Source organism: Montipora foliosa, unplaced genomic scaffold (assembly GCF_036669935.1).
Source record: "Montipora foliosa isolate CH-2021 unplaced genomic scaffold, ASM3666993v2 scaffold_443, whole genome shotgun sequence".
In the NCBI taxonomy this organism is placed as follows: domain Eukaryota; kingdom Metazoa; phylum Cnidaria; class Anthozoa; order Scleractinia; family Acroporidae; genus Montipora; species Montipora foliosa.
Genome location: NW_027179749.1, coordinates 73,750 through 87,500, shown reverse-complemented (window position 1 = coordinate 87,500; position 13,751 = coordinate 73,750). Strand labels below are relative to the sequence as shown.

General features: G+C 39.3%; 1 protein-coding gene across 2 annotated transcripts in view; it reads left to right on the top strand.

Annotated features, from left to right (window-relative positions):
* The window catches only part of LOC137989168 (uncharacterized), an 18,695-nt gene extending 6,131 nt beyond the window's left edge, over positions 1 to 12,564 (top strand). The window contains exons 3-5 of one of the 2 annotated variants that reach the window (XM_068835024.1): positions 8,996 to 9,148; positions 10,497 to 10,659; positions 11,470 to 12,564. In XM_068835024.1, coding sequence (XP_068691125.1) covers positions 8,996 to 9,148; positions 10,497 to 10,659; positions 11,470 to 11,819 — 666 coding nt within the window. In that variant the 3' untranslated portion in view covers positions 11,820 to 12,564. The remainder of the gene's footprint in view (positions 1 to 8,995; positions 9,149 to 10,496; positions 10,660 to 11,469) is intronic. The other variant, XM_068835023.1, reaches the window with a different exon arrangement.
* The last annotated feature ends 1,187 nt before the right edge of the window (positions 12,565 to 13,751 follow it).

Here is a 13,751-nt window from a genome sequence, read left to right as displayed (position 1 = left end):
GACGAGAATCTACATTAGTCAACCAGTTCCATTAGTAGAGCTAACGCTCACATGGTTCATATGGGATAGAAATCTAGCACTTCACGTTACACTACACTCTCTCCAGTTAACTTTGTTTAAAATATAAGTGCTACACGGCCAGCGTTTGTATAAACATAACCTTTCCTTGTACTTGTACATGTTAATTGCTGTGACTTTAACATCTTCAGTTCCCAGGGCCTGCTCCCGTCTGACCGTGTAGCTCAGTCGGTAGAGCGGCGGAGATCCAACCCGAAGGTCGTGGGTTCAATTCCCACCCTTGTCAGAGTTTTTCTCTGTCCTTGTGTGGACCCAGTTCCATTAGTAGGGCTAACGCTCACATGGTTCATATGAGATAGAAATCTAGCACTTCACGTTACAATACACTCTCTCCAGTTAACTTCATTTTTGTTCAAAGTCACACATGAAAATGTTAGCTAATACTGGACCTATGTTTTTTTATTCGGGACCTTAGGCCAAAATTAAACAAACAAAGTGATTCTATCCGCGCAAAGCTGTTTGCTTAACACTTCCAATAGTTTTCATTCTTTTCACCTCTTAGTTACACTTTATTTTCGCATTCTGTTATTTTAATTGTTCGTATGTAAATACTTAGCTTTTACCTTCATTCCATTGTTTCATAAATTGTATATATGCGGAAATTTTATTCACGAACTCTAACTTGAAAATGTCAGTGGAGCGGTCGAAACGTCGTTCTTATTTTTTATCGCTCGTTTTTATGACTAAATGTTGTAATGTTAAAAAAAAAGGGGGGGCTGGTTCAAAACAGAGGTCACAGGTCATTGTCTCACCAATGCAGAAACAACCCTTTACCAATGCTAACATTAGGGCTAAGAACCTTTGAATATTTAGGATTCTTTCTGTATTGATAAGTATTTTTTAACACTTGAAAAATCACATCATATATGGTATCTAGAACTCTGATTTCGAATTTTACTTCTATTTTCTTTCAAATTAATTCATCAACCAAAATATCTTTTTGACAAAGTTATATCTTTTCTTAGTTTGTGGAAACATTATTTTAATTTCTTTATTTTACAGTTGACTTGAGATCCTTGATGAATAAAGGTGCATCGTAGTTGCTGAAATTATGAAAAAATTCCAGAAGAGGCATGGTTTCCTTAGCTTCGTTCATAAGTGATTTAGTGGAGTACTCGGGCAGCTTTTTTGGGTTTTCATATTTGAATATAGTGTCTTTCTTGGCTTTGTATTCTCTTGTGCAAGTGCTTCTGCCAAGTGTGGCCGTAAGGTAGGCAGTTTTAGAGCTGCATGGGCTGCCACTTTGTACTCTTTCAGTCAGAGGTTTTTGACAAGGGTGGCTTCTTCACATCTGCATCCATGTTCAATTACACGATTTGATGAACCATAGACTACAAGGATCTAAGAAAATACCAAGTTTTCGTCAAAAACGATTTATGAAAGTATGAAATAGTGTATATAAGTGTCATAACAAATGTCAACCATTTTCGTATACCGTGTACAGTTTGAGTGAAATGGATAAGCCCACTTTACACTAGCACAAAGATCTGGCACGGCCCTCTGAATCTCGCTACCGTACCTACTCCAACTATTGGTACCGTGCCACGTTTTTGGAGTGCGGTGCCAAATGGACGTTTAGGAAGCCCATCACACATCAAACAAAAAAACAAAAAGTGTGGCAACGATTGAGGGCTAAGGGTTTTTGAAGTCTACTCCGCTTTCTATTACTGTTTCGCGTCTTGATCGTGACCAGCTCCCAGACCTGATGGCTTACAGTGTAATATGTATCAGCAGGAGATCAGTGTGCAATTTGCGTTCTGTTAAAGCTTGGATATTTTCAGGCTCCTTAGCAACTGCCAATCATTTAGCCGTACATTCTCCATCGGAAGTTGCAATTGTGTATTGCATGTCATCAGAAGTGTTGATATCCTATGCATTTATAATTAGTGAAACATTAGTCTTAATCCATTGCAGAAAGCTCACCTTAAAAATTGGGACATTTCTTTCTTCCTGACACACGTGTAAAGACATCATGTTGCAAATTTCATCTGCAATATTGAATAGGCATTTTTTTGAGCGCGCATTCTCTCGATGAGACTTCTCCACCTGCGATGTTTTGAGGCGTTTTTTAGCTGGTGTTGAACCCGTTGGCGATCCAAGGAGAAGGGGCCTTTTCTCGTCAGCCACACAACAGCTGCTTGTTTCCGCTCCATTGTTTAACCCATTCACGATTTCAAAGTATGTTTTGTGACAGTTTGAAATTTTACGCGCGCATTTCTTACACAGAGACTTCTCCTTCAGACGCGATTCAGATTGGGTCACTGAAATTCCAATTTCCTCAAGAAGTGATACAATTTGAACCACCTTCGCCAATAATTTTTTTTCTCATCGTGTGTTTGTAACGAGGAACTGAAGAAGGCTTGGCGCCGCCTCTTACACCCAAGCTTACTTTACACTTTGCACAGCAACTCGTGGCCATGGTCTAAATCAGTCTCTATTGTGTGCAGTTATGCGATCCGTTTTCGTTTGCCGCCAAATTTCAAATTCCCACCAAAAAGGCATTCCCTCCGGTCTCTGTATTTTGCCGTTGAACACTTGTCAGTTTCCAGATTCAATGCTAGGAGATTTCGAGTCCTCTCTTGGCGATGCGCTGAAATTATTTGGTATTCAAACATTGAAGAACGAGCAGAGAGAGTGCTTGCAGAAATTAGTGGTAGAAAAGCGAGATGTTCTTGCAGTTCTTCCAACGGGTTAGGGGAAGAGCATTATTCATTAACTAATCCCAAGAATGTTTGACGAGAAAAGTATTGTTTTAGTTGTCAGCCCTCGGGAGTCAATTCGTGACCAGCAGATAAGAAATTTGAAGAAAGTTGGGATGCATGCAGTAGATTTGTCAGACGAAGAAGCGCTTTCGAAGGCTACTGATACCGAATTGGTGTTCGGCAGTGCCGAGCAATGGCTCTCATCAAAAGGAAAAATTCAGAATATCGAAAACCTCGCCGCACTAGTAATAGACGAGGCTCACACCACTGAAACATGGTAAGCTGTAAGGTAAAGGAGAATATGGGCTCACTAGAAGGACAACAATTTTTTTCAATATTTCAGATTAAGTTGTGAAAGGAAGAGGGAAAATATGACCACATCAAATACGTTCTGGTCCCCAGGAAACATTGGTGTGGAAACAAATTTAAAATGTCTCTCAATTTTGGGGCGTGGACAACGTTTTGCAGACGTGATGGTATTAAGTAATAATAATATATACTTTACCTCTAATGGCTAATGACTCAGCCAATACCTTAGCATTTAAACCCTGACTAAGGCCTCATAAGAGACAGAAAGTGGCTGTCACTGACTTGTTGGAGTTAACAAAACTGTTTCTTAAATAATCTTAAATTTATGAAAATAAAGTACTTTTAAATTCAACGGGGGTATAGGGAAGAAAGGAAAAAAAGCGTTCAGGGAAGCATTTGGACGCCTCATTTCTTGTGGAAGTTCCGGTCCTATGCATAACCGCAACGGCTGATAGAGGAAATTCAATGCGAAGACGGTTAATCGACTACCTATCAATGCGGAATCCTCATAAGGTGATCCTTAGTCCAATTAAGGACAATATTAGATTTTCTGTCAATCGAGCTGACAAAGAGTTGAATTGTCTGAATTGGATTGTGAAGATGCTGGAAAAAGAGAGGAAACATTGCCCATATGGCATTATCTTTTGTCAGACAGTGAATGACATTGCCCTTGTCCTAAGTTACCTTCTGACAAAACTTAGCGAAAATGCCTGTGTCGATGGAGAAACACCCATTGCTGAACATTGTTTAATTGGTGTATATTATTCTATGACACCTCAAACACTCAAGGGCAGAGTTAAGTCCTCTTTTGAAAGTGGTATTGGACGAGCACGAATCGTGATTGCTACCACATCACTGAGCATGGGGGTTGACTTCCCCAGTGTTACTTACGTCATCCATTTTGGTCCTGCCAGAGATCTTGTAAGTCATTTGCAGGAGGCGGAACGCGCGGGCCGTGATGGTGTCACACAGGCACACAATATCATTGTGTATCTTGGAAAGCATAAAGCACTCTGTCACAAGGAAATGACCAAAGTGTTGGACTCTAAAGAGTGTGTCAGGAAAGCCCTCCTTTCCTCTTTTGGTGATGAAACCTGCGTCACACCTAGGCATAATTGTTGTAATTGGTGTCACAAAAACTGTGATTGTTGTGGTGATGGTCCATGCAGTGAACCACTTCCAGTTTTTGACAAACCACCTGTTGAGGAAGCTTACACTGGTCCAATCAGAACTGTCACAGATGAGGACAGGAACTACTTGCGAGCTGCACTTTTTGAACTGAAATTAAGCCTGGGCCGGCAAACGAAAGTGTGTTTATTTGATAACAGTGGTGCAATCTCACATGGGTTTACAGACAAAGTAATTGAGGCCATAGTGGCCAACTGCAATAGGCTCTTCACTTCAAGAGATATCCTACAGAAATGTTTTGTATCGTCTCCAAAATTGACTGTTATTGTCCTTGAAATCTTGCATGAATGTTTTGGAGACTATCAGCCTCTGGACATTGAATATAAAGTATCATCCATGACTGAGTCCATGATCAGCCCCTTGCTCATGCAAGACACAACTGTAGATATACCATTCGAAGAACATTCTGATTGGGAAGACGACTTCCTTTAAGAACACAAGCGGGTAAATTAATTTAACCCTTCCCCACCTGAGAGCGAGACTTTTATATTTTACTCTGGCTGACACCAGACGATTTTACCAACCAACTGGGGGCACTTTAGGTGTGAATGGGTTAAGGAAATTGATTAACCTGCGATCAGCTTCGTTTCCTGCAGTGCATGTGATAAATGATGGGCCTGGTGGAAGGTTATAAGATAAGTGGCAGTTTCAGGTTAGTGGCCTTGAAACAGTGCAGTTCCTGATGAATACAAAACTTTATTTGTACCATCACTTCCATGTTTCTTGTCACCTTATGTGCAATATTATTATTATGAAGTGGAAAGTACTTCTAGTGAGAACCAATGGTAAACACATCAGAGCATTATTATGGCCTTGAACAGTAATTCCTTCACTGAATAGGTTTTCTGAATATGTTTAAGTGCATTTATTACACAATGATTTGCCTGATAGTGACACATCCACGAAATATCCGGGGTCTAAACAACTACAGTCGATATCAATTTGTCCCAAGAGGTTGTTGAGCAGAATGAAACAAGTTTTAAATATATGTTCCTAAAGTAAAGTGAAGCATCAACATATCACCTTCCGTTGTGCTAATTGTCTGTTGAAAAAAAACTTTTCAGTGGATTTCCACCTTGAAATTAATCAGAAAGCATATTCTTTTGGTCTTGTCGCTTTCATTCTTTAACGTGGTGAAGTAAAATAGCAGATTTTATAATAAGAGCAGCCGTAACAACGAAATATTTCACGAAAATGTAAATAAAAGGTTTAGAAAAACTTTGCTTCAAGAGTTGTGGTAGGTGCAGTAACTTGAACCAAAAAAGTTTCAAAACAGCTATCTTCCTTTAACTTGGTCTTAATGACCACTAATGTACATCGGAATTTATCTGATATATGAGGAAGGTGAGATTTTAACAGGGAATAAAACATGGCTTCCTTCAATCGACTCTGGAACGTTGGGAGTCAATGAAATGAGAAAACAACTAAGACAAATTACCAACAAAACTTAGAGTTACGTACGTTACTTCTCAGATTGTCTACGCTTCAAAGATTGAAATTAGTAACGGCATTTAGCTATAGGTTGTCTCAATTACAAAAATGTCAAGCTATTAAAATACAATATTGCAAATTCAGCTGATTCAATTCGGAGGAAGAAGGATGACACCGTCCTTTGGAGTTACATAGTCGAAAGGTACATAAAGTAACATTCCCATGCTTGAAACGTGTACTTCTTAGATTGAAGCCAAAGCTGGAGACAAATATTCTTCCCACGGTAAATAACTCTTGGTCAAAACAAAATGGCGTGCATCTTACTTGCATCCACAAGTACACGCGAGAACTCGCGAGTATTGTGTAACGGAAGTAAATCTGATTGGCCGATGAAGGAAATGTCAAATCAATCAAATAAAGTGGGCGGAATGACTTTCGAAGAAGAATTTGATCAGGCTCTATTTTTCGTTTCGCCAACTCCACATTACGTACCACGCGAAACCAAAATAGGGCCAGATCGCAGGTCACCCATCCAGATACCAACCTCGTCCGACAGGTGTTAACGTCAGTGAGCTGTTGTCGTGAAAGCATTGTTAGTTAGTATTAACCAAGTTTAGTAAAAGTAGAACTGATAACCACAGCACTTTGCGCTTTAACTTGCCGTGACAAAAGAAGTTGAAGTGAACTCGGAAATGATCAACGTGCTCGATGCCATGTTATTCCATTCCCCTTTATTTTCTTCAATCTTTCTTGGTTTAGTATTACAGCAGCAAAATCTGGATTCGTGGGAGGACAGGACGAATTCTCGAATTCACCACTTTTTTTCCCAGAATGCATCATAATATGCCAGAATGTACTGGGCATTCAACCCTTTTACCAGAATGCATTGCACCCCCCCTCAACATCATTTACTAACTTTAGGAAAGTAGCTGTTACCTTTCAGTGGCTAAAATTGTATTTTTGTTATTCTTTTACATTACTCGAAATTTTATCAAAATAAGCAATTGGGTCATTCAAATATATATTTGATAATGATTAATTGCAAACTGTACTCTTTTGCAAAATCTCTTAATGCAGTGGTGATTGGTGGTGGTGATTCGTGATTGTTCTTCTAATCATACTAGTTAATTCTTCCGTTTTTCAGATTATTGTTTTTCTCCCCCTTTCTCCGACCTTTTCAATGCCTGTTCATTTTTTTTTTTAATTTTGTGATTTAAATGAGCTACTAATTCTTGACATCTTTAATTATAAGAAAAATTATTTTGTTTGAGTCAGTTTGTCATTTTTTTTTTCTGAGTATAAAACGCCTTTCAGAGGAAAGAGGACAATAATAATTATTGGTTAAAGTAAGCCCACAAATGAGGAGTGCAGACTGCTTTTAAACCAGATTTGATAGAGTAGAAGATAAGGACCTCTTCATGATTCATGTAATGAAAAATTGATTAAAAAAACATTAGTTTTTAATTTTAATGTACTGAAATAAGTTAGGCGACAAAAGTTGAAGACTGTGACTGTAGGGAAGCCAACAAGATTTTTGCAGGGTTACGCTTTTTCATTATATGGAAAAAAAATTTCACTTCATAAAAAAAGTGAGCATGAAGTCTATTCTGAGATAACATAAACATAAAAAAATAAATAAAGAAATAAATTATGAAATAAATTCGAAATACAACAAAGGGTGCCACACATAACATTCTAAATAAGGGTTACAAGCACGCGCACAAAGATAAAATGTCTTGGCCCAAGGTGAGGTAAACTGATTAACACGAACTGCTTTATGGAAAGTGAATGGTAGTGAGAATTGCAATCTTATTGCTTAAGGTGATTCCCTTGTTTTGCACCACGCAAATCCCAGTGCGCATATCATTGCCAACAGATATCCAAGGTATGCATATAGATAGTGCTTTCCAGATTGAATTTCCTTCTGACTGAATTTCTACAACTGTGGTAACATAGACGTAAGTAAAATTGCCCCCGTCTTTAATTGCTGCTTTAATTTCGGAGAAGCAACCTCGTGTTCTGCAAGTGCTTTCTGTGGAGAGCTTTTCCAAAGCCTACCCTGTACTGTCATCCAGCAGTTTTGCTTGAGAGAAACCATCCGCCTAGATGGCTTTATTGGTTGGGGTGCTAGTCTGCAGAAGCTCAGGGCATTGTCTTGATTTACTTCTTGACTACCTTTCAGGGTCTTATATAACCGAGAAAACTGCTGCTCTTGCCTTAGATATGCAAGATTCTAGTCTTCTCAGATAAGGATGATATGCCATAGACTCCTGCTCACAACCCTTGTTCTTCATTTAAAAAGAACCCACATGCCGTCGGCAAAGAGTAGAGCGTGGAGTTCACGGTTTTGTGGCCTCTGTTAAAACTTTACCCAACATGATTTAAAACATGTGTTAGGGATCAGAATTAGCTGGAAAGTTCGCGAAGGTCGATGTAACGAAATGTGTTCTTTCAAGAATTTTCTGGAACTGTGACTCATTAGTCCCCTCCGCAGCCGTTATTGGGGCGTCACGCGACATGACATCCAAAAAGCGGCTGCGAAGGAGACTAGTGTTTATTGTAATAGCTGTACATAGTTACTTTTGAAAACTTCTAGACTCCCTTCGGATAGCTATATAAGCGGCTCTCTAATCAGTTGTTGTGGTGTCGGGACTTCGTTCCCTGTCTGTGATTTCCAAGTGATTGTGTGACAAGTGACAAGTGATGGGATTTTCTCGTTCGTGTGTGATTCTGGAATTCTGCTATCGAGTTTACAGTTGGTTTCCGTGGAGTGCGATACTGTGAAAGATATGATATCATTTCACTGTAGTGAAATGATATATCACCTCACAGGTATCATTTTTAGTCACGGCTTTATCACACTAATATCCACACATAATATGTAATAAAGTGCTTTATTGAGTTAATTGTAGTGAAATTGTACTAAGAGTAGTGGCTAGCTCGAACTAAGTTGTCTCCCGTTGTTATGTGTCACGTGACCTTGTCAATCATTAAAAAAATGTTCGTGGTACAAAATAGATGCCAGAAATGGAAGGAGCTATTTCCATTTATGGCATCTATTTTACACCACGACCATTTTCCATGTTTGACAAGGTCACGTGATATGGCCATGCATAGGTCCTATTCATCTCTCATCGAATATTTGTGATAATACATTTAAATAGCTTATAAGTCAGGCTTTAAAGGAAACAATAGCAAAGTGCCTTTCCTTTTTTTTGGCAGGTTCATGGAATATAATGTTTAGGTGATTGCTTGACAAAATGTCTATCATTTGACTTTGCCCACAGGAAGGACGAAAGTTTGATCAAAATAAATCAGACAAACTTTGTTACTTCATCGACGATTTGAATCTGCCTGTGAATACTATGCTCAGACTGGAGAAGTACTATGAGCCCCCGTTGGTGTACCGGTTAAGACCATTCCACAGTTATAAAACAGAGGTATACAACGAGGTCTCGAAAGCATGCATCTTTTGATATTACATAAAGTAAAGTACTATACATAGTAAGTCAAGCCCCATTGGGCTTTCCTGGGCTCATGAAACTCTCAATGAGATGACAGAAAAGAACAACAACAACAACAACAACAACAAGGCTGTTAAGAATCCCAGCTGACCTCAGGCAAACCAGTTGACAATTTACCATTGCGGCCAAGAAGTTGAACCAGAGACTACTAGGTTCAAATTCAACTGGTGGTCAGAACCCGGGATCACCAGATCTCACAGCAAGCGCTTCCTCTGCTTCATTTTAGGAGATCTTATCATCAGCGATCAGCAGCGCCATCAACATCAAAATCACATCGTCATCATAGTCATATATGTTTCACAAAACTAATGGCAACAGAAAATTTGGCCTGATACCGTTCATTCGCTCATTGAAAAGGAATGCCTTGTTCCGTTTTATCTAGTTAGGAACAATAGGTTCTTTTATGTCTTTGGGTGGCAATAACAATACTTCGAGTTTTGGTGTGGTCCTATATTCTTTTTGTTCTCATTTGCAATAAAATGAAACAGCCGTTCCTGTTTTAATCATTCAGTACACTCAATAAGAAGCTTGTTGCTCCGATTATATGACCTACTAAAATTGTAGCGTTTGAGACAAAAAGGGAACAGTTATTTCATGCATGTGATAAAGTCTGTTCCGCTTAACTGATTATTATTTACTAACTGCGTTTGGTTCTTATTGGTAGCACAAAAGAACACTATCGTTCCGGCCCCAGTTGTCCAAAAGGTGGATAACGCTATCCACCGGATAAATCACTATCCATTGGATAGCGCATTTGGTTTGTCTATGACTTATTCACTGCATATTGATTTATCCAGCGGATGGCACTATCCATCGTTTGAACAGCTGGGGCCAGAATAATAATGTTTCTTTCATGAGTAGGAACAATAGTTCCTTGTAACTATTCCTTTCAGAAAGAGCCCTGTTGAGCAAAAACTCATCATCATCATCGTCATCGTCGTCATCGTCATCATTATCGGTATCATCATTTTCATCATCATCTTCCTCATCATCACCATCATCGTCAGTATTATCAAGATCGTCATCATCATCATCATAATAATAATGGTCTTTATTCCTCAAAAGATAAAAATACTAATTATCACCACCATCGTCGTCATCATCATCTTTCTACTCATTGTTGTCATCTTTACTCAGGTAATCAGTTATTCCTCCTCATATTCACCTCTTTGCTTTCAGAAGATGCTCTCTGCTGTTGTAATTCTTCTTGACCCTCTATTTACCATATAATTCACCAGTACCACTTGTTTGCTTTGTTTATCAGGAATCTCCCAGTCTTGCAAATGACCCTATTTATTTTAAGACGTTAGAGGCAGAAGTATTACACTCGCTCCAAAGGATTAAGCGTGAAATAGGAACAAAACGACCTCTGAAGGCCAACATTTGGTGTCAGTTCGGAACCGTTCTTATTCGCCAGGGTGATGAAGGTATCATTTTCACTATTGCGACTGACACACGTGAAATAATCTGTGCCAAGAGAGTATGAAGGTAAGAGAAGTAATCCCTCATATTGGCCCTATTCCCATCGTAATCCTTCTTAAGTTATTTTTAGATCTCCTGCGAGATCCGGTATTCCCACGAGGGTTAACTGATAGCCAATCACATGTCCCCATTTTTACCAATGTTGACAGCTGAACGAATTCCCACGCAATGATTCGCGTCGTTCGCGAAAATGGGGACGTATGATTGGCTGTCAGTTAACCCTTGTGGGAATACCGGATCTCGAAAGGAGATCTAAAAATAACTTAAGAGGGATTACGATGGAAATAGGGCCAATAAGAGGGATTACCTCTCTTACCTTCATACTCTCTTGTCTGTGCTCAACATTTGATATGAATGTTGTAAACTTGTGCGAGAAAGACAATTGCTAAAAGATAGTGTTTATCTGCTGTTTCTTGCTTTATTTGCGTGCATACAAATGGTTAACCAGATATAGTTCGACGGATAATATTTGCTCGGACTCAGGTCGGAACAACTTAGCCCGAAATTTCGGATGAAATGTCTAAACTTTACAGGCGCGTAAAACACCGAAAATTCTGAATTTTTGACCCAATCAATCGAGCCCAACTAACTCACGAAAATAGAAAAGATTCCGAGAAATGGGAGTCTCGTTGAACACCTCTTCCCCCTTGGTGTGCCTGAGCCTCTTGTACATGGCTAGGGTTGGAATTCTTTTTATTACCGGGGATCGACAATTGATTTTAAAAACGTATGCATATTACTTCCTTGTTGGTTAGGCCCTGGCGGCGAGTGGAGTATTGAAAATGCTTTGAGGGAGCTCGTGGAGGGAAGTGAGTGGAAGACATTATTTAGAGGAGGAGTCAACCTGGATGAGAAATTTGTGGAACAGCGTTTGTGCAATCAGTCCCTTCCCGAATACGAAGACTATCAATCAATATACGAGTTACCGTTTCCAACGCCAAATGGGGGTCGATTAACTTTCAAGGTGAGGCCAGAAGCCCATTACCGCGACTACGAGCAGAAATCCACACGGAAATCATACCAAAAACAGCAAAAAACATATGGATTGAGAGACGCTTACGAATGGTGGATGATTTCCAAGAGGCTTATCGAAAATTTGGCTTAAGACTAATAACTACCAGGAGGGGTTGCTTTGTTGTCAAGTAATACAATAGAAAAATTTCCAGATAATTGCGAAGATCACTTCTTTCTTACGTCTATAACCCACACTTCAAATATACATGTACATTTAGTTCGGACTGATTTCGATACTTTTGCATTTAGAGATATTGCTTGCCTCGTAGGTTTCTCGTAGGGTTATTGGGATACCATTGATGGACAGCATAGAGTTATGAGCAAAAAAAGGGCATTCCCTCGTGTTTCCTCTTCGGATGATGCGTCGAACTTGTCTGATTGATTGCAATAATTTTGCCAGTCCGGATTTGAATCCTATAGGGAAACGTTTCAACGTAGAAAAGCAGGAACTAAAGAAACAATCATTAAATATCGTAAAAGCTCTGAAACATTTCAGAAGTTTGCACGCGAAGTGCAAAGCACATTGTACCAAACACGAAAGGATATTAATTATTGACATACGGTAGCATCGATTTGCGAGTGTTTAGACTTATCATCGCTAACAGAAGACTCCGTACCAAATACTAAAGGGAGCAAAGTATTTTGCACTGCAGATCTGATGCTCCGAAAGTTACACACGGCTCGTATTATGTAACACAATACCATTTATTGTGTTTCTTGGTGACGTCAACGGGGATGGTGGCGTTACAGTTGAAAATCGTATCTTCGAGGAAACAGCACAATTCAACTAGTACTTTCTTTTCTAATCAATCCAATACATTACCAGGTGATTCGTAATAAAGCTCACACAGTTAGAAATCCTGTACATATCGTTTATTCCATTTACCAACGGTCTACCATCCAAGCACGGTCTACCATCGCAACAGCAAGAAATATGATATCGTATTATGGAATTAGCCTGTACCCGACACGTCACTTAGAAGACTTGCTAGTAAGCGTTACCAATCCCTTCTCTGGAAGCAGACTAGCCCGAAAGCAATAAGTAATGTTACAAATGGACCTCTATGAAAATGTATCTTTGTATAACAATGTTTGCTAAGAATTGATTTTTCGGAAAGTGGATGTTCCCTTTAGATGGCATGCGATCGCAGTTAAAGGAGAGGTTATGTCTGTTTCTCATTCGTAAACAACAGCTAATTTCGTACATGTTGCGCGTGCTTTAGATGTCATGTGTCGACCGAAATATAGGTGTTTAAGGGAAATTATTACGAAATCAGTTCCAGGATATTTCTAGCGTACCTTAAAAAGCGAAAGGATGGAAATCACACCTTTTCATGTACCAAAATTATGTGTATTTTCGACTTGACTCACAGAAAGCACTAAAATGCCTTCAAATTACGTCATACCGAAACCCCGCCAAAATCCAGTTTATCGCTGGCCATTTTCCATTCACAGCAGATCAGAGAATTGAACCCTTTTTTTTGGAAACACCATATTAAACGCAAACGATAGACGCCTTCCCGTTCCAATAAACAAAGTGACCGTACGCCAATACAGTGACAACCAACTCAGACAACAAGTTGCAAAATTGTTGAGACACTTTCATTAAAAAACACCTTTTCTAGCTTCCAATGCCCATCGTATCTAGAATTTAAACCTTTCCCACTTCCTCTCCCCTCTTCCCCTTTCAATGTTGACTGCTTAAGTTCCCAACATTTTTTTGTCTTGCTAGCAACACTGATAAGGAGGGGGAGGGTGGCTGCAGTGTGAGAGATAATAGGGAAATTAATTACGCCCCAAGAAGGTGAAGTGTCTCCACTATTTTTGCAACTTGTTGTAGCACACGCTGCAATTTCACCTACTCAACTGTTAATAGTACATAAAAAGACGTGTTTGTCGGCCCTGATTGAAACTACCGCAGGAGTAGTTACTAAGGATACCATATTTGATTAGATTCCTGAGTCATTAGAGATAACTTTGTATGAAACATTGGTACGAAAAAATGCTATCCAATGACCTGTAG